Genomic DNA, 19307 nt, shown 5'->3' with positions numbered 1-19307 from the left:
ACAGACCAGTGCAAAAACTGCTGCTTCATATGTTTGGTATCACAATTATTTAGACACTTGAAATATCTTGCAATTATCCAACCTTATTGGGATCTGCTACTGTGGTCTGCTCGCCAAAACAAGGGCTTTACTAAAAAAAAAAAATAAAATAATAATAATAATAAATTACTGGCTACTACTATTTGCATGGTAATTGCTTTGCAGTGCTTATTAAATCAGTGTTTCTGGCACAGCTTTGTGATACAAGAAATAGGGTTATTAATATAGTATGACAAAAAGCTTTTCTCATTTTGTGCTGGTTTTTTTATTGGTGTTGTCGTTGTTCTTTTTTAATTAATTGCTATTTTTTCATGGCAGGAGGGGAAATGGATTCATTGTTATTCAAGAAATTTTGATGTGGGTCATTGCATGGGCTGGAAACTCAGTGGTGTTTGCAGATATTTAGGGAAATATTTAATGGGAGGAGGTCAGCTACACTGTAGATTTCTTGTGCCTTTTAGTTTTGAGTGTGAAAACGACTGATGACTTGTCCCATTCATTAATCTGAAATGCTTCCTCAGCACAGTTATTCTACTTAGAAGCTTTGAGACTATGCTGGATTTACTCTTGCATTCATTACCACTTGACACAATCATACCTTTGCTAGATCTGGTCACAACTACTGGTTGATTTTAGTTGGTGAGCTTTGGAAAAACAGTCTTATAGGAACAATTTTCAGTGTTCCAGCTGTAGGCATTTCTAAAACACTTGCCACAGAAACTCTATTGTTTGTACTGCATCTTTTCATACCATTATTTTTAGCTGCCCTGATTTCAAGATGTTACTGTAAAGGCACCAATCATGCATTTTCTTTTCTCTTATGTGCTCCAAGGACCTAATGCCATTTGTAGTTAGGGTTTAATTAATTATTAGGCATATGTAACTGTCAATCATCAATTTAGATACTTCTGGCTCACAGTATTTGGAATGGAGCTTGGTTTGTGAAGAGTGAAAAAATACACCATTCCATCTGTTAACCAAAGCCACCTGGCACAAAGTCAGTTTGGGCATCCTTATGTACTTGGCAAGTGTTTCAAAAAAAATGTGATTTCTACAGTTTTAATCTCAATTCATGCTTTACTTTGTAGTGATGGACCCGTTCATTTTCTCACAGCTCTAAGTAAAAAAAGCTTATGTTCACCTTGAAAAGAAATGCCTAACATCAACAAATATTGGAATCAAGAGACAGGCGTGAAATAATCCTAAGCCCATAATCAAATGAGTGGAACTGAAGCCTGTCTGTTGTTATAGGTGGTTGAAAGCAGTCATGTAGGAGTTGTATCACTGTCCTTTTAATCTTTGTAGGAAGAGACTTGGGACAGTTGGGGACGTTATTCTTTTTCTTGATGATAGTGTGATTTTTTGTTTTATTTTATTTTATGTTTTCAGAATTCTAGGTTTTACAAGATTGCTACATCTTCAAGTTTATTTTCTTACTCTTTTGGCAGTGAAATTTCTTCTTTAATCCTCTGGAAACAGAATACAGGCATAAAAGACTTAACAAATTACTTTAGAAATGTAAAGAACCATTCTCCTTTTAACTCATCAAGGGAAAGGCAGGCTAATACACAGTTAGCTCTAGTTTAGATAAAACTTCTGAAGTAGGAGGAAAAAAAGATAGAGCATTTAAAAACAAAGGAAATTTTCCCCAATTTTTATTGCTGATTGGAAACTGTTTTTTTAAGTAGAATCAAACGTCTTGCAGAGGTTGCAGAGAAAACATGTTCTGCCTTCTATCTTTTAGAGCTGCAGCTGAGGCAAAGCTGATTTAATGATGTAAACAGGATAGTGTTTGATAGGAGCACTTGAAGCATGTAGTTCATATAAAACTTGTTCCTTTATTTATTTATTTATTTATTCTAAAGTCAGTGAGAATATCAAACAGCATCTCAGTTTCACTGTTCAGAACATGTGGCCTGACTGAAGATTGGGCTGTCACTCTGTGTCTAACACACAGACAAAGGCAAAAGTTTGTAATGGAAATTATCAAGAGATGACCTTGTCACAGAGGAGCTGGTTTACAAATGCCTGCTTAGAATAGCTTACTTTGTTAAGGACTGTTTCCTTGTGGCAAAACATTTCAGCATCTGGGGAGAACATCCATCGTTTGAATTCTTTGGATGGTTAAAATCATTCAGTTATCATTCAGTTTAATTATGGCTTTTGATATTTAATTTTCATGAAGGGAAAAATGATCCACCATTGCAATTATGATTTATTTTATTTTATTTTATTGTGGCAGACATTGGGAGAGAGCCTTTGAGATAAGTTTAGTAATAAAAATGCTTCTGGTAGTTTGTAAAATGTGTTATCTGTAATTCAAAAGGAATTGCTCGTGTTGTTAATTAATAAGAGACATGTTAGTCTGGAACCTGGCATTTAATTTACCCTGGTAATGTCATTCAAAGTAAGTCACAGCATACATCGGGATGTCATTCTGAAGAACCCCTATTTCTTAAATCTCTAGAGATGTATCAGTCAAAGGTCAAGGATTGTCTTTTGTCTGTTGTGACAAGAAATCTAGGAAAATATATTTATGACTAGGCATGTTGTTACACTTAAATAATAGGTAAAAAGTACCTGCCCAATATGATGTGCTCAACCAACTGCTCCAAGCCACTCACTTGCAATTAATTATGCAATTGCTTAACTTTGTGTAACATGCCTCTCTGTAAGTGTTGGTGTAAAAGTAGACGTCCTTGGTGGGTCAGTGTGGATGCATTCTTCCCACATTCAGTAGAGAATCAATTCTCTTTAGATTTCTCTGTGGGCTTTTCCTCCTACCCTATGCCTCCTAACGTTATTCAACTGCATTTTGTTGGTCTATTTATGACTGTCTGAAAAATTCCTTATATCCTTACCCTTGAAACTGTCTTGACAGTGAATATTAAAATACAACTGTTGTTGGAAGCTGCATCACTAAAGGATATGCTATCAAATTTGCTCTGGCTGTGGATAGTAACAAATTCATTTTATGCTGGAAGAACAAATTGCTCACATTACTATGTACAAATAATTTGAATAATCTGTTTTCTAAATATTTTTAATTATGTAAAATTAATGAGACACATTGGAAATGGGTTTATACATATATATATATTTAGTTTAAGATGTGAGAAGTCAAACTGTGCCTTGTTTATTGTGTTATTCTTTAGTTTCAGTTGAACAAATTAGTAACAACATATTAAATTAACATGAAAATGCCAGCTATGAGCTCAGTCTAAAGTAGAATTTGGTCCTCACCAAAAGCCTCTGTAAGGTACGGAAAGGCACAGCCTATGACGTTTAGTTGGGGATTTCAGAACAACCCATAAAAATAAACAGCGTAATACCATATATCATTAATTTATTTATTCAGATGTTTACAAGTGTGATTGGTGTGTTAAGAGCTTTAATCAGAAACATGTTCTTGGGTAATTTCTTCACAAATCATTTGTAGAAAGGGTTACTTAATTTGTTAGTCTGTCCCGTACACTAATTACCAAATATTGGAAATAAAAAGCACTCCTAAGGATGACATTTGAAGCAGTGGTTCACTTAAATGGTGGAAAGATTTTAGAAGAGAAAAACATAATCTCATGCTATTCCTTGCCTTTCCAATGTTTATATGGACATTATTAGCTCAAGGATATAGCAGGCTCGCTGAGAATGCAACCAAATAGTGTTCATTTCTGCTTCAAGCCACCAGGTTTCTTCTGTGTTTTTTGTTTGTTTGTTTGTTTGTTTGTTTTTGTGTGTGTGTGTGTGTGTGTGTGTGTGTGAAAGAGAGGAAATTAAAAAAGAAACACAAATAGTCCCAATGAGAAGTTTGACATTATCTCAACAAGAATCGGAGCACAGCTCCTTTTCGTTCCTCAGCAGCCCCTCTTTGATCATCCAGCTTAGTTTCTCCTTTGGTCCACAGAAGTGCTTGGGTAGGAATGCTATAAGATGGAAACAGAACATGGTCTGTTATTATTCATAATGGTCTGCATTATGCAGAAGATTGGGTAAAAATCTCTCTCTTTTTAAATGATTTTAAATGATGTCCTATAGAAGATAGAGGAAGCAGTGTCTTAGCAAGGACAACCTGTGCGTACTGCAAACATGGGGATGGGTGGGTCCACTCCAGCCTCAGCTTATCCACATGCATGCGGCCATGGCTGGAAACTACAAAAGGCCATGTCCACCCCACAGTGTGCCCCATCAGCCATTGCTCCTAAATGAGCACCTTTTTTAATCCAAAAGATTTTAGAGGTAGGTAGACTCAATTAGTTCCCTGTTCCCATTTCTGTACAACCATTCCTTTTTTAATGCCTATTTTTTTTTACACCTGTGGTGTCTTGTACAAGGAGTACCAAAGTTTATTTTTCTTTATCTTATGAATATTTCTGTTTCTAGAGTGTACGCTTTAGCCCCTGTCACACTCCATATCCTTCTATTGGAGGTCAGCGTGAGCATGTCACAAAATCATACCTCTGCTGTAAACCAGCTTCGGCTCTGACTGATGACAAGCAACAAAGAAGGAATACAGCAGGCAGCTTAATGAGGAGTAGCACAGTAACAGTGATATAATTTGAAGTCACATAACGTTGTGAACGGAAAAAGAGGAGGCGTGTGTTTGCTTTAAAATCGATTGCCAGTGTATTGCCATTCACTTTGCAGTAACCCTGTGTGGACTGGCCACTAGAGGGGGAATGGGTACGCGATTTGCTGTTGTGCTGAAGCCGAAGGTCCGGGTTCTTTGCTCCTTTTACTAAAACTTTCTCAATTCTTTCAGCCTTTTGCTTGTCAGCAGCTTATCTTTATCACCCGCTTAAAGTCTTTCATAGCTTATTCTTAACAGAGCTAGGGACGATTTTCTAACAGAAGGCAGAGTAATATCAATCTATTTAATTTCTGAAATGCTGTTCAGTTGTGCATACATTTTAGATATTATTTAACCTTTCTTTTTTTTCTCTCTCTGTTTTTTAATCTCCACACACTGAGCAGAGTTTCAATGCAATATCCTGAATAATAGTTGTTCAATTATTGCATATAACTTACGTTTTCACTGCATGCATGAACAGCTTTCCTTCTATTGCGTCTTTTGCGTTGTATTTGACAATTGAGAATTTCATCCATCAAATCTTATGCAATCGTCAGGTTTTGGAAGTCCGTCTGCACACCCTCCTGATTTTCATTACTTTTTGTAGCATAAGTAATCCGTCATTTGAAAAGCATTGTCAAATATTTCCTGATTGTTGCCAGGATGATTCAGCAGCCCTGGCCTCGTAAGCATGCTGCACTCCCTGTTTTGCTGTATTGAGTGAAAAAGTCACTGTAGTTTTTGGTGCCTAGTTAGTTTTCTAGGATTATGGAGCTTGTCTTGCTTATGGGAGCCTGAATATCTTTTAAATGAGTTTGTTAAAATGATCTTGCCCTTACTCCACAAAAGCCCAGTCAATTTATCCCTTTTGTATGATATTACAGACATTAACAGATCTTTAAACTAAGTTAAAAGCTACTGTTTAAGATTTATTACTTCATTAGGATAATCTCTATTCAGGTTCTAGTTAGGGTAAGTATTTGGTGCAACAGCTGTACTTAGAAGAAATAAGTACTTTTAGCATCTCCTCCACTTTAATTTTGCACTTCCTTTTTTTGTTGTTTTGTTGTTTGTTTCTTTTTTTAAATCTTGATAAATACCATTTTGTCCTAATGATTTGCCAATTTAACATCTCACTTACTTGAAAACAATGGCTTTGATGTAGATTTTAGTGTTTGTTTCAAGTTTGATTTTCCAGAATTTATTCATCAAATTCTCATTAAGAGTTGTCATTAACAGCCATAACTTGACTCCTTTGCTAATGAAAAATGACAGATTGGGGCTAGGTTGTGCTTCATAACAGGAAAACATAACTAGGGAAAAAAAATAGGGAACTTTTCATCTCCCTTTTTTATGAAAGACATGAAATGTGACTTCCAAAAAAGAACTTAAGGGGACATTTGTGAGGAAAATATTTCTTCTGTTAGCTAGAATAAGTGCATAATGCCTAACAGTTGCTGTTATCAGGGAACTATACACATAAAACCAATAGAATAGAATTTAGTTGAGCCTGCACATGCTTCCCATCGAAGAAATACAACTATTGATTTGGCATGTTTAACATAAAGCAAAAATCAAAGGTCTGGTGTTGTGCATAGCCATAGAATCATAGAATGGCTTAGATTTAAAGGGAACTTAAAGCCTGTGCAGCCACAATCATTGGTGTGGGCTGGTGTCACCCACCAGATCAGGCTGCCCAGGGCCCCATCCAATCTGGCCTTGGGCACCTTCAGGCATAGGATATCTACAGCTTCTTGTTCAAGAAATGTTTGGATATTGTACTAAGGGATATTGTTTAGTTGGGAAATATTAATAACAGGTGGACAGTTGGACTGAATGATACTGAAGGTCTTTTCCAAACTTGGTGATTCTGTGACTCTCTGGGCAGCCTGTGCGTTTGTCTCACCAGTCTCTCAGTAAGTAATTTCTTCCTAACATCTAACCTAAATTTCCCCTCTTGCCCATATTAAACCTCATTTAGCCCACATGGGCCTACTTTTCTGGTTTAATTGGACTTAATGGATTGCTGTCTTCCCCACTGCAAATCCATGCTTTTTTGTTCTCAGTATGTCATTAAATATTGCCACAGGTATTTACTATCCCCTGATGTCTCCTGTGTTGGTTACAACCTCATTCTCTTCCTGGTTCACCTGCTGTGGGCACCTGTCCCCTTTTCTTTTAGCAGTTTTCCTACATCTTGTGTAATTCACCTTTCTGCAGCTGATGCTCAATGCCCTTCACCTTCTGCAGCCCTAAGCTTCACAACGTGCAGTGTCTTTTGGTTTAGCAGGTCCCCCTTTTTCCCTCCCCAGAGTGAATTTGTAATGCATTTCTTCCACTCATTTATTGTCTCCATCATTTCTTTGTGGTTAGGGCCATAGGGCTCACATTCACTTTATTAGTTTACAGCAATTAGGTGTTTAAATTCATCACAAGCAGTTGTTTGGGGAATTCAACTCACAGCAGCAGTGGGTTTGAAGATGAAGGCAGTTGCATATGCAGAGAAATACAGAATGTCCAATATGAAGTGATATTTACATGGAATTAAGGTAAACATTTGACATGTGTTTGCCTCTTTAGTATGAAGATTGCAAACCTGTAAGCAGCAGCCACAAATTTCTGTTTGCTGTTTGAAAATTGCTTTGGGAAATAATCTGGATTGGAGAAGTCAATTCTTTGTCAATATGAATTTTAGGATGGAGCAAAGTTTGAAAAAAAAGGAGGCAAAAAATCCCAAGGTTGTTTATCTCATTATTATTACTTAGTATTTACCAGACCTCTTGGCAAGCCAGACTGTCAGCAGAGGTATTTGGTTAGAGACAGGTTTGGGTTTACTCCCAGGAGCATGCTTTGCTCTCAGCTTGCAAACAGGTTTGATTGCAGATGTGTTTCACGAGGCTGGCAGCTGATGAAGGAATCCAAACCTCTGGAATTCTACAGCTGTGGGCAGTTCTTGCAGTTTAGTTTGGGATTTTCAGTGCTCCCCTCCCAGCAACCTTTGATTCACTCTGCCCGTGACATTCTGGGAATGGAAAATGGGAGAATGGGTAAGATAGGATAAAAAATTAGAAGGATTTAATATACTTTAAAGGATATTTAGCAGTCTGTTTTCGTGCCGAGTCCCTCAGTTGTTAGGATGCTTGCTCATACCTCTTTGTAACCACTAGGGTACAGAGGTGTGCTGCTTTACTGAGATTTATTATTTATAAGCTGCATCACCTTCATTGGATAAGCCCTTTTAGTCAGTCTGATCTGTCCACACGTTTATTTCTTTCTTTATGTTAAATCTCAGATTTTACTGAAAATACAATTTTAAGTCTTCAGCACTGTGCTTTGGTTTGCAATTAGGACAAGAGTATGTCTGGAAAAAAAAAAAAAAGAAAAAAAGGCCAGAAATTTTGCAGAGGGTGAGCTTAGTTTCCAGGCGTGCCAATCAGATAAATCTGCTGTGCTCAAAATGGTAATTCTGTGATGAAGTCGATTTTTATACTCACCTATTATCTTTGAAATCTTGGGTTTAGGCTCTGTTAGCTCAGTCACGGCACGGGATCAGTCGGGTTCCCATAGCACCCATGCTGAAGGACATCTCTGGCTGTAGTTACTGTGTGAGGATGTGAAGAACACGAGAGCAGCAAAATGGTTTAAAATTAAAAGTGCCTTAGCAGCATAGTATGTGCTGTTTGCCAAGCACAGGCGCACACGATGCTGTTCTTTAGCCACTGCAGCCTGCTACATTTCCCTCTCTCACCCAACTGTCACACCAGCAAAGGCGAGTTGGAGCAGTAATTGGCTTAAAGGCTGAATAATTGCTCCTGAATGCCAACAAGTGACGTTATCTTTGTAACAAAAACAATTGCCATGTTCTCACGGAAGTACAGATTTCACTGCAAATGGGTTTGCTTTAAAGCAGCCACACTGCAATAAAATTACAGTGCTCTGCAGCATTCAGCTTGGCTCTTCACAGCCACCCACCCGATTACAGGCTCTGTCATGCCAGCAGAAGATTGTTGCTTGGTTTCTGTAATATTTTTGTAGCTTTGCTTCCCTCTAGATAACTTTAGAGGTGGATTGTGCTCACTCCTTTCCTTTCATCAGATTTCTCTGCTGTAAAAAAGAAGTAAACTGGTGGATGGAAAGTCTTTTATGTGGCTCTAAATATACTTTTCTGTTGGCTTTTACATACATTCTAATACCATAATAGCTCTGGTTTATGTCAGTAATTCTGTAAAAGGTTAATCTCTAAATCACCAGCATTTCCTAAATTCCTAATGAACTTTGTGTTTGGAAAGGAACCTGTATAAATGCTCAATTTGATAATATTAGAATGGGTTGAGCGGGTCAAAGAAAAGTATAACCTCCATGCATGGAGATAAATTGGATCCAGCAAAAATACCTCAGATATGTTTTGTCATAATAGCTATGAATACAGAGGCTGAATATGAGGGAGAGTGAGCATGGATATATTTAGCAGCAGAATCTGCTCACCATCCCCTTCTCTTTAAATGAGTGTTTCTTAAAGGATGGAAGAAAATGAGATAAGCTGGTTATAAAAGCCTGATTTCCTAGAAAGTGAATGGTAAGCTGTGCTGAGGGTAGATAGGAAGTCCAGGTAGCAAAAGTAGTGAAATAGGCAGTGGAAAAGTGAACAAACATAGAATCATAGAATCATTAAGGTTGGAAAAGACCTATAAGATCAAGTCCAACCATCAGTCCATCACCACTATGCCCACTAACCCATGTCAAAACATGTGTATGTTTGAAAAGACAGAAAGAGAGAGAGGGGCTGGGTGACTTGTTCAAACCACTGCTGTTTGCCCTTGCCATGTGGGAGGTGAAGGCACTGAAAAATCTCATTTACCTGGAGTGTGTGGTGGTCCCCTCGTCTTCTCACCAGGTTTCATCTTCCCTTTCATCTGTGCCCTTGCCCCTTCCTTTTCTCTTTCTCGTTCAGTGTAGCTGGTTGCTGTGGTGCCTTCCTCTCCAGGAGCTGTTTCATCCCTGCTTGCACAGATTTTAAAACTGCTTTCTTCACCCACCTTCAGTCTTGGTTTTCATCTGTGCTGGTCCTTTAGATTTACCATCTTTTGAATGAAAAGGCAGAAGAAGCCAAACCACTGCTTCATTTCCTTTTCATTTCTCCTGTCCTTTCTCTCATTTTCTGTCACCATTATTACTATTATTATTATTATTATTATTATTATTATCATAGTACTACTAATAAGCTTCCTAATTAAATACTTATTTGCCATTCTGAATACCACTGGAGAAGCTGGAGGGAAGGGATGTTCAGAGCATCCTTTTGCTATTAATACAGAACCAGACATGTTCAAGAAACAAATTTAATCCATCTCAAAAGCAAATGAGAAGCTCTTTACTGGAGCCAAAGAAAACAACCAACTAGGTGCACTTCAAGTACCCCTCAGCATCTTTTTCATAGAATCACTGAGCATCTACTACAGCATACAAAAATATCCTTAGGTATCAGTAATGATTTTTTTTCACCCATGTGCAAGGCAGTTATATACCCAAGCATAGAGCCGCATCTTCACACTGCCCAAGCCTTTTCAATACTCAGACAGCATGGTAAAGGAGGGAATTTGCACCCTTAACACAGAATTTCTTTGTATTTTTATATATTCAGGCCAGAAGCAGAATGTGATACATTAGCATTGATTCTGTGGTTTCATATCACTTTCTTTTTTCTTTTTTCTTTTTTCTTTTTTTTTAGTACAGAATAAAAGGAAAAAAGACAGAAAGGAAAATAAATTATCCCTTATATACATTCAAAGCATACACAGCAACAGTTCCTTCATCACTGGGTGCACTGTGAGTGTGTATTGATGTTAGCAGCAAGAGATTGCATATTAGAGATCTATAACACTGATAGTGTTAACCATCCTCAAAAATGATGGCTCTTTCTCATGCCTTTCACCCTGCCTTGGATGTTAGGAACACTAAAAAAAAAAAAAAAAGAAGAAAATAATGTTAATTACCTAATTATAAAAGGCAGATTAGTCTGTTAAGTGGAACGTTCAAAGGGGACTATTTAAAATATTTTAGTTCCTTTGATATTTCATAATAATCTGAACAAGAAACTGTCACATCTAACCCCAAAAGTCTCTTTCTTTTTTTCTCCCTTTTTCTTCCTTTTTTTTCTTTTTTCTTTTTGTAGCCATAGAGTGAGCCAGGGTAAGGGGATCAAGAGAGAGGGAATGACATATGTCTGGACAGCTGGTAAACATGAAGTCTGAAAGGAATAGTGAGGGGAAAATGTATTCTTGCAGTTGCCATAAATACATTACAAATGGAAGACTTTTCATATATACCAATGCAAGCAGCCAGTTGCAGGATGAATAACTGGGTTTGTAAGAGCTGAAATGAAATGAAATCTTTGTGTCCTTTTTATTGTCCATGTTTTTGTCTCATAAACTTTTAGAATAAATGTGGGCAGCTATTGGAACAGCTCTGTACCATGGAACAGGTGGCATCCTTCTTTCCACAAGTAGATGAGTATCCAGATATCTGGAGATCATCAGGGGGCTGTCTCTAGAAGACATTACCCTTATAAAAGATTTTTGCATGAAGATTGTGAAACAGCTCATTTTTGTCAGTTTAATAAAGGGCAGTCCTCTCCATGGAGGGTTCATCCATCATCCTGCTGGGGTAGCAAGCCGTTGGTGGTCATTACCTCTCTCCAGGAGCAATGGCAACAGGCAATCCTGAAATTCACCCTCACTTCTGGAATCACTGCCCCTTGAAAGCCAAATGTTCTGTTCAGTTTACTCAAGCTGTCACTCGAGCATGAAGCACGGGGTGAATAAATTGCAAAGGCAGAATTGCTCACATCTTGCAAACTTTGCTTGAGGTTGCTAACACCAATAAACAACAGGAATCATTCCAGAGGTCTGTGTTTAAAATACAACCCACAGCTATGCTAAAAAATACATAGAAATACAAGCACAGGATAATTGTTGGTCAATATCAGATTTGCATCAGATTTACAGGGCTAAAAACATGACAGCACTAATACATTCCCTTTGAGTAACAGGGGGTCACTATGGAAAGATTTTGGTTGTTTTTTCCTTCTTTTTTTTCCTTTTTTCTTTTTTTTAACCTTATATAAACAATATGTTAACAGTCTTGGTTGGTTTTGGAAGCTTTCTGGCATTTATCTGTAATCAGTCTTTCTGACTGCAGTGCTGGATGTTGATTTGAGGAATGTATAATGTAGTCCAAAGTTAACCTTAGATCTGTGTTGATTTCAGAGAGAGGGTTTTAAAGGGGAAAATACACATTTCTGGTCTCAGTCAGCATGGCATAAAGTAATTTCTCCCCTGACTTACAGTACCTTTGCTCATAGGTTCCTCTATTGAGAGTTCCTATATTGAGAATTTGGGGATGGATCAGATCCCTCTGTGTTTGAGGCAAAGAAACAGAAGCGTACAGTTGTTTAAGCAGATAAAGGGCCGGTTTGACAGCTTGTTTCAAACCTGGAGGTAATTTTTCAGTGGCTTTGATTTAAAATGTCTATTTTTATTAAAATTCTCCTGAAGAATCCTCTCCCAGTGCATATTCTCATTGATCTTATCGATGACATTATAGTCTCTTTAAATATTTTTTTTAATTTTACTAGAAGGCTGTCTCGTATTTAATATTAAATAGAGTGATGGTTGTACAAAGTAGAGGAAGCTATAAGTTTTGACCCCTTAAAAATAGAGTCAGTTAGGAAAAATATAAACCTCATTCTTTATGGTTAAAATTAGCAGCTAAAAAGCTGGTGTGCAGTAAAAAAAAATTACATGAGCTGTGCCTAATCTCTTCCTTGTAAGACTGCTGTATCCTTTAAAGAGTAGGTAGCATTCTGTCTGATTTCTGGAGTTTTCCTCTCTTGCATCTTAGGGAGAGGGAAATATGTACAAAGCATTAAAAAAAAAAAAAAAGGTTCCTGGTTCTCTATCTGCAGCATTTTATTAGCATGTTATGCTATATGGAGAGAAATTCAAGATGCTCTGCCTGCTGTTATAAAACTGCTTCACCTTCATTAGTATGAGGAGAGTTGTTGGAAAGATCAAGCAGTAGGTTGTTCATGTACTAGAATGAAAAATCCAAAATACAAGGAAAGGAAGCCTTTATTTAAGGGCAGTCAGAATAAAGCAGTTGTGTGATTCTACATTATCAAATCACTGTTCATACCCATAAATCCCATGGATCAATCATTGGTAGGGAGGGTTCCTATGCTTTCAGCTTCTGTGTGGGTTCCAGGCTGTTTTGTTGGTGAGGCCAGTGAGGGGCACAAGGTGAGCTTTGGTAGCATATGCCAGTGAACCCAGATGTATGCTTGGGTAGCTCTGTCCCACTCACAGCCCCAGACATACACAGGTTGCACCACTGAGCACTGAACTGCTCCTGCTCACCTCTCAGTGTGTCTCTACAGTGCATAAAGCAAAGGTTTCTTTGCTCTGGTCATAGTTTAGAGCAAGCATAAGAGTGGAAAATGCTAGCAAAAGGCCTTACACTTAGGGTTTTCTCATATTTTTTGTTTTAAAGAAGATGATGACTAGCACTTTTTCAGCAGCATTTCAATTGTTTGGTTCTTTACAAGACTTTGCAATATTATCTATTTTGATTTTAAAAAAATAAAAATATACTTTTAGGGGTTACAATACAGTTTTTATGGCTCTTACAGCAAAATACAAGTGAGCTGTGCTTAAAAACCCTTCTGACACCCAGTCCTAGGGCATGGGCAGAACTTCAGACCCTCTGGAGTGCACTGGCTGCACTAACATCCAGTTACAGGTAGCACAGGAACACAAATTGAATTCTGGTGTCATGCTTAATATTGCCAATAAAATGATGGAACTGAATGTGCACTAATTACAATGGGTAGCCATTGGGTTAATTTTTATCAGCCTGTTTTATGTGGCTTCTTTGCTCCAAGGCTTTCATTTCAACACTCAGAACGAAGAGAAAAAATGTTAAACTGTTGCATTTTGTATACAGGGAACAACTCAGGTAATATACACCAGTCTGTAAAAACTGTAAATGCTATTTTTTTTTATTTTAAACATTTTCCTTAGTTTACAAAAGATCAATAATCAGTACCTTTTTTACACTCTCAGTTTCCTGAATATTGACAGATCTTCAAAGGGAGTATTAGCATAGGAAATCTTAAGATTGGCTGTCCTGAAGATTTTAAGACATGATAAAGCTAAAATATCAAGTTCTGCCAACAGCTCCTCCTGTGATTTCAGCAGAGGAATGCCCACAAAATCCTCAGCAAAGCCCCGCAAACCCCCCACTCTGCTCCCTGTCTGCGCGCCGCTATTTGGTTGCACACTGTGTAAATCCCCAAGGCAAATCACACCTCGCACTCCCTCGCTGGCTGCTGGTGACAAGAGCAAGATCCGTACTCGTTAATGATCACCAGGGCTCCCTCGATGTGGTTGGGTTTGTAATCAACATAATACTCCTGGGCTGACATGGCAGCCATTTGATGCATGGTCTGTTTCTGCTTCTGCTTCCTGCGTTGTGTTACAAAGCACTGTCTTAGTTGCCTTATGCTGGCTGGAAAGCACTTCCAGGAGACGTACAACACTAAAACCACAATGAGGAAGCTAAAAATCAGTGCCATGGTCCCTGTCACCACCTTGTGAATTTGCACGGCGTTCTCCGCGCCTTCGCCGGGCAGCGTCACGGTGATGGCGTACGTCGTCGGCTCCTCGTCGGCCTCTGGCACGTAGGCCGTGGCGGCAGCTGAGCCATAGCCAAACATTTGGTCGCTGTTGTTGGTCACGGGGGACAGGGTGTTGATACTGGTGGGGTCGACTGTGTCCTCACACAGGTGGAAAGCATAGACCGCATCCAAAACGTCCTCACCCTGCGCGTACTCGGGGGTAGCACAGAGCAGGTTGCTGTCGTAGCGGCCCTTGAAGCTGCTCAGCCATGAGGCCAGGGCGCAGACGTTGCGGCCACAGTCCCAGGTGTTGGCCGACAGGCTGATGCTCGTGAGAGACTTCCAGGAGTCCAGGATGCGTGAGTCGATGTAGGTCAGCCGGTTGGAGTCCAGCTGCAGGGACTTGAGGTGAGGCACACTTTCGAAGACGTGAGGTTCGATGTACTCTATTTCGTTGCCAGAGAGATCCAGTTTTTCCAGTTGCCATATCCAGTCCAAAGTGTTGACGACAATGGTGACTTTATTCCGTCGCAAGCAGAGCGAGTGCAGGGAGATGAGCCTGGGGAAGTGGGCTAAATTCACCTTCACCAAGTCATTGTGCTCGAGGTGCAGCTCGGTGAGCTTAAACAAGCCCGCAAAAGAGTTTCGAGCCAGGCTCTTTAACTGATTGTATCCTATGTCTAGAAACTTCAGGCTGCGACAGTCCTGAAAAATTCTCACCGGCACAAACTTGATGGCGTTTGACCGCATGTGCAAAGTCGTGAGTTTTCTCAGCCCATGAAACAGGTCGGGCTCCAATGACTGCAGGTTGTTGTACGATAAATCCACACTGCGCAAGTTTGGCATGGGTCGGAACGTGTTGTTGGGCAGTTGGGTGATTTTGTTGGAACTCAGGGTGAGCTCCTTAACTCGCCGCAATTTTTGAAAGGCATTCCCCTCCACTGAGCAAATGTGATTGTGATCCAGATAGAGCCACGTGAGCTGCATTAACCCTGTGAACTGTCCGTCATGCAGCTCTGAAAGGCTGTTGTACCGCAGAGACAAGCCCATCATGCCCGACAGGTTGCGAGGCATCTCTGTGAGATTCAGTGATTCACAGTACAAAAGCCTGCCCTCACACCGACATAGCTGTGGACACCCACTATTCACGGCTGGAAGCATTTTAGAAAAGATACCCAGCATACACAATATCAACCCCGGGGGCTTCCTCAGCAGCCAGTTTAAACAGAGACCGATAAGAAGGAAATCCATTAGCAAGAATATTTCCAAATATGCTCGAGAATGTCCATTGAATCTTTTCAAATTCTACATCATATTTTATTTAAGAGGAAAAACAACAACAAGAAAGAAAATAAACAACAGCAACAATAACCAAAAAAAAAAAAAAAAAAAAAAGCCCAGACCAAAGCAAAACAGCAAACGGAACAAACACAGAGCCAAATATTTCACTTTACAGCATGCAGGAGCTGCGCAGCATTAAAGTTCACAGACATTCAAAGGTAAAATGATACCGATTTTTTTCATGTTAAAGGCTGCAGCAAAGAAAAAAAAATCTTTCTTCATGAAAGAATTTAATTAAAAAGTGTCTTACCCACCCTTTTCCAGAGAGTGACAACCTCCATTCAGTTGCTTCCTTTGTGTTTGGACTAATTATATGCAGAGCTAAAAAAGACCCCTCTGTGCTACAAATTCGGTCCCTTTCAGAGCTGTGCAAGGCTGGCAAGCTCACAATGTCTCACTTCGCTTCTGCTCAAAGAGCTCAAGGCTTGTCCAGCTAGCTTTTAGCTGACTCCTAGGACCTGCAAGTTTCAGAACTATGTGCATGAGCTTGATCTTCTGCTTCTCCCTCTGTCCTTTTCTCTGCAGTTAACACTGTGGCGTGAAAAAAACTCCAAACTCTTTACTAACGACTCCACAGGATTTGGCAATCTGTTTAATGTCCATCATTTGCAACGACCATTGACCGGCACAACCTTTACTCCATAGAGAGATTACCATGCATTCACTGACCGGCTAAGGGTAGCTTTATTTCCCATTCTTTGTTCGCTTTGCTTGTTAGGTGATGCTTAGAGCAGAGAGACAGCAAGAATCCTTTCCCTTCAGCCGAGCAGTATGTTGGTAGAGCATGCAGAGGCACCTAGTGTTCACTGAGTGTCGTAAGCTGCTCATGATTGTACGCCTGCACTGTGCATCTCAGACATGGGCAGATGGAAAAGGGGTGGGCATAAAACCAAACGCTGGAGCGAACCAGGAAAGTAATATATGCTCTTTGATGAAATGGAAAATACTTTAAGCCTATCTCTCCATTTCTCAAACACGCACGCACACACAGCCGCACAAATCATCAACAGCGAGGCAGTGCTAAGTAGGAAGCTTGAGAATTAGGATTCTTTTATTATCATTATAATTATTATTTGCTTTTGTTTAAAGTCTGAATGTATAAGCCATTAGCTGGGGACAGGGAGATACTTGATTTCTTGGTTTGAGAAGGAAAATATGAACCAGTATCGTCGGATTGCTTTTTCTCTGTAAATCTGAGGATATTTGCCTTTTGGAGACTTTGGGTTTAAAGGGAGGGGTGTGGGGGGGTGGAACGTGTTTTTATTCTGACATTGTCTAAATAGAGGATGATTTGAAATTCTGTGCATTCTTTCTGATAGAAATGCAGCCAGAGCTCTGCAAATAGGAACGTCTGCTATCCTATAAGCTTTAATTACATTTGGTCTTTTTCCATCCTGCATATTCTCTGTGTGTTCAGCACATGCCTCTCCTAAAGGCTTGCTTTTGTCTTTTTTTTTTTCTTTTCTTTCTTTTCTTTCTTTCTTTCCTTATATATACATATATATATTCTTTTATTATTATTATTATTTCTTTATTTATTTATTTTTCTTCAGTGTATGCTACGGCACACAAAACTATCTATTATTCTTGCAGCATAAAGAATACCGGGTGTTCAGAATCAGATCAGCATATAGGTTACTCTGACCATGTCGGCAGCATGCAAAGAAGGGGTGGAAAACCCAGTCACTTCCTAAGTTCTGCAGATTGTGTTGCTTTTTGTTCCATGCACCGAAATAATTTTTGCCTGGTAATTTGCAGCCCTCATTATCAATGGGAAATGCATCTGCAATGAGCTCTCTCTCTAATTTTTACCGACTGAAAAACATACAATACTTACTTCTGTCAGGAAAACGCTGGCCATCTCCTTTTCCCGTTATGAAATAGAATCTAAAGGCTGTGTGTTGATGAATGCGATCAGAGCTGACAGCTTGCAATCCTGCATGAATCCTCTATGAAGAAGTTTCGCTCGGAAATACAAGTATTGCAGAAGATTGTGCTGATTTTCTCCTTAAGCCAAGATTGGTTGCAAAGTACTGGAGGCAGGACAAAAATGTTACATTTCCTTTCTTTTTCACAGCCATGTTCACATTTAAGTCTTCTTTTTTTCGGAGTATTTGTTGCAGAGGTGCAGAATGCTGGAGCTGTGCATGTGTGTGAGCGTGGCTGGCTGCTGTCTGTGTGTGTGTTGGTATAGATCAAGGAATGCAGTAATTTGATGCAGCAGAAGTTGTTTTACAGAAGTCTCAGTGAACTTAGTCTCTCATTCATAACAAATCACTGAAAGAGATTTGTTACAAATATATTTGCTATAACCACTCTTTAATAAATGACAAATGTTAACCACTCGCTCTGCAGTCTCAGAACCCTGGAATCGATGCACTTTAATACTCCCAATCTGGTATATTCATTCACATCCTTCTGCTTCTCACATTTCTGGGGTCTCAAAGAAAAATGTGATGCTTTAATATTGTATGAACCTCTTGTATGTTGTAGTAGGGCAAGAGAGCTGAATGTGCTCTCCCTCTCCCATGATTGTGCTGTCTTGTTCAAAGCAGGCTGTTTATGCAAGTGTCCACTGGTTGCAGTACACCTTAATTCTGTTTCTCAGTACACAGAAGGAGGAAGGAAAGCAACTGGGAGAAAGAGCACAGAAGCAGAAGTGGTTAAAAACACCTTTGTGCAAGAATGATGCATTCTAGCTTGCATTTCCAAATATTTTGATGCAATTAGTAGGGAGGGTGAAAAAGACTATTTTTAAGTTTCTAAACATCAAATAAAGGTTCACAGCATTAAGGTTGTATCCCTTAAATACTGCAACCCTGTAAGTCTTGTTGAGGTGGATCTTAAGGCCGTCTCCCATTTAACAGTTTGGGGATAGATCTCCCCAAGTAGCCCTAAAAATTTCCATCCTGTATTCAAGGAAAGCTGACATTTTCTGCAAAGCAGATGACGATAATGATCACTTAGTTACCATCCAAACATTACGTATAAAATGAAGCATGCCACTTTAAGAGATGAAACTCCATGATACATCACTGTGAAGAGCTGTGTTCTTTTTTCTGCAATGGTTCTTGCAATTGCCTGGGATACATTTTGTGTCCTAACCAATCTGCCTATTGCCATGCTGGCATATAATCTATTATCATTTGGTTACCAGAGGTAGAAATTAGAACAGACAGTAGAAAACCTATCTAGCATTAGCTGGAAGGCTGACAACTAGAATTAGGAACCCAGAATTAATGGCCCTAAGCAGAATCTCACAGCTCTGTCAGAGCTATATTGCATGAGAGACTTTGCTGTTATTTGTCCAAAAATGTGTTTGTAAAAAAACAATCCAGGTAGTTTTCAAACTAGAGACCTCCCTGTGTGTTGGGAGCTGTGATGCTGAGGTAGAGTGATATTCAAGTGCAAGAAATGGGGCATGAGAATCTGAACAGAAAAGTGCGGGTCAATCTTCTGCTTAGCCCTGAAATAACTTTGTAAATTTGGTTTTCTTCTATATTTTGTATTTTTTATTTTTTTAAATGTACTTCTTCTCGTTATGGAACAGGGAATCCATTTTGAACTTGATTGTAACACAAAGGGCTTAATTTCCACTGTTTGAGCTGTTATCACAGCCAAACTGTCAAGTTTACACATTTTCTGAAGTTTCAGAGCCTCTGGCAAATCTCTATAAATTAGTGCATT

The 19307-nt window shown here is 39.2% G+C and overlaps 2 protein-coding genes across 12 annotated transcripts in view; one reads left to right on the top strand and one right to left on the bottom strand.

The window, feature by feature from the left end:
• The window catches only part of CTNNA2 (catenin alpha 2), a 424920-nt gene that overhangs the window by 268725 nt on the left and 136888 nt on the right, over positions 1–19307 (top strand). The gene's annotated exons all lie outside the window — the stretch shown is intronic.
• Positions 3797–18350, bottom strand: LRRTM1 (leucine rich repeat transmembrane neuronal 1). Of its 7 annotated transcripts, none has more exons than XR_004307205.1 (4): positions 15875–17095; positions 8101–15584; positions 7379–7628; positions 3797–3962 (listed from the first exon to the last, which is right to left on the bottom strand). XR_004307205.1 is itself a non-coding variant. In XM_015862653.2 (2 exons), the coding sequence occupies exons 1-2, from the start codon at positions 17479–17481 to the stop codon at positions 13965–13967; spliced, it is 1644 nt and encodes a 547-aa protein (XP_015718139.1). In that variant the 5' UTR covers positions 17482–18226; the 3' UTR covers positions 9932–13964. The 7 variants fall into 7 exon arrangements, 1 of the variants encoding a protein (XP_015718139.1); XR_004307206.1 differs by having other exon boundaries at positions 7384–7628; XR_004307207.1 differs by having other exon boundaries at positions 7531–7628.

The sequence above is a fragment of the Coturnix japonica genome, chromosome 4, assembly GCF_001577835.2.
Source record: "Coturnix japonica isolate 7356 chromosome 4, Coturnix japonica 2.1, whole genome shotgun sequence".
Taxonomy (NCBI): Eukaryota; Metazoa; Chordata; class Aves; order Galliformes; family Phasianidae; genus Coturnix; species Coturnix japonica.
This window is presented reverse-complemented; position numbering and strand designations above follow the sequence as displayed.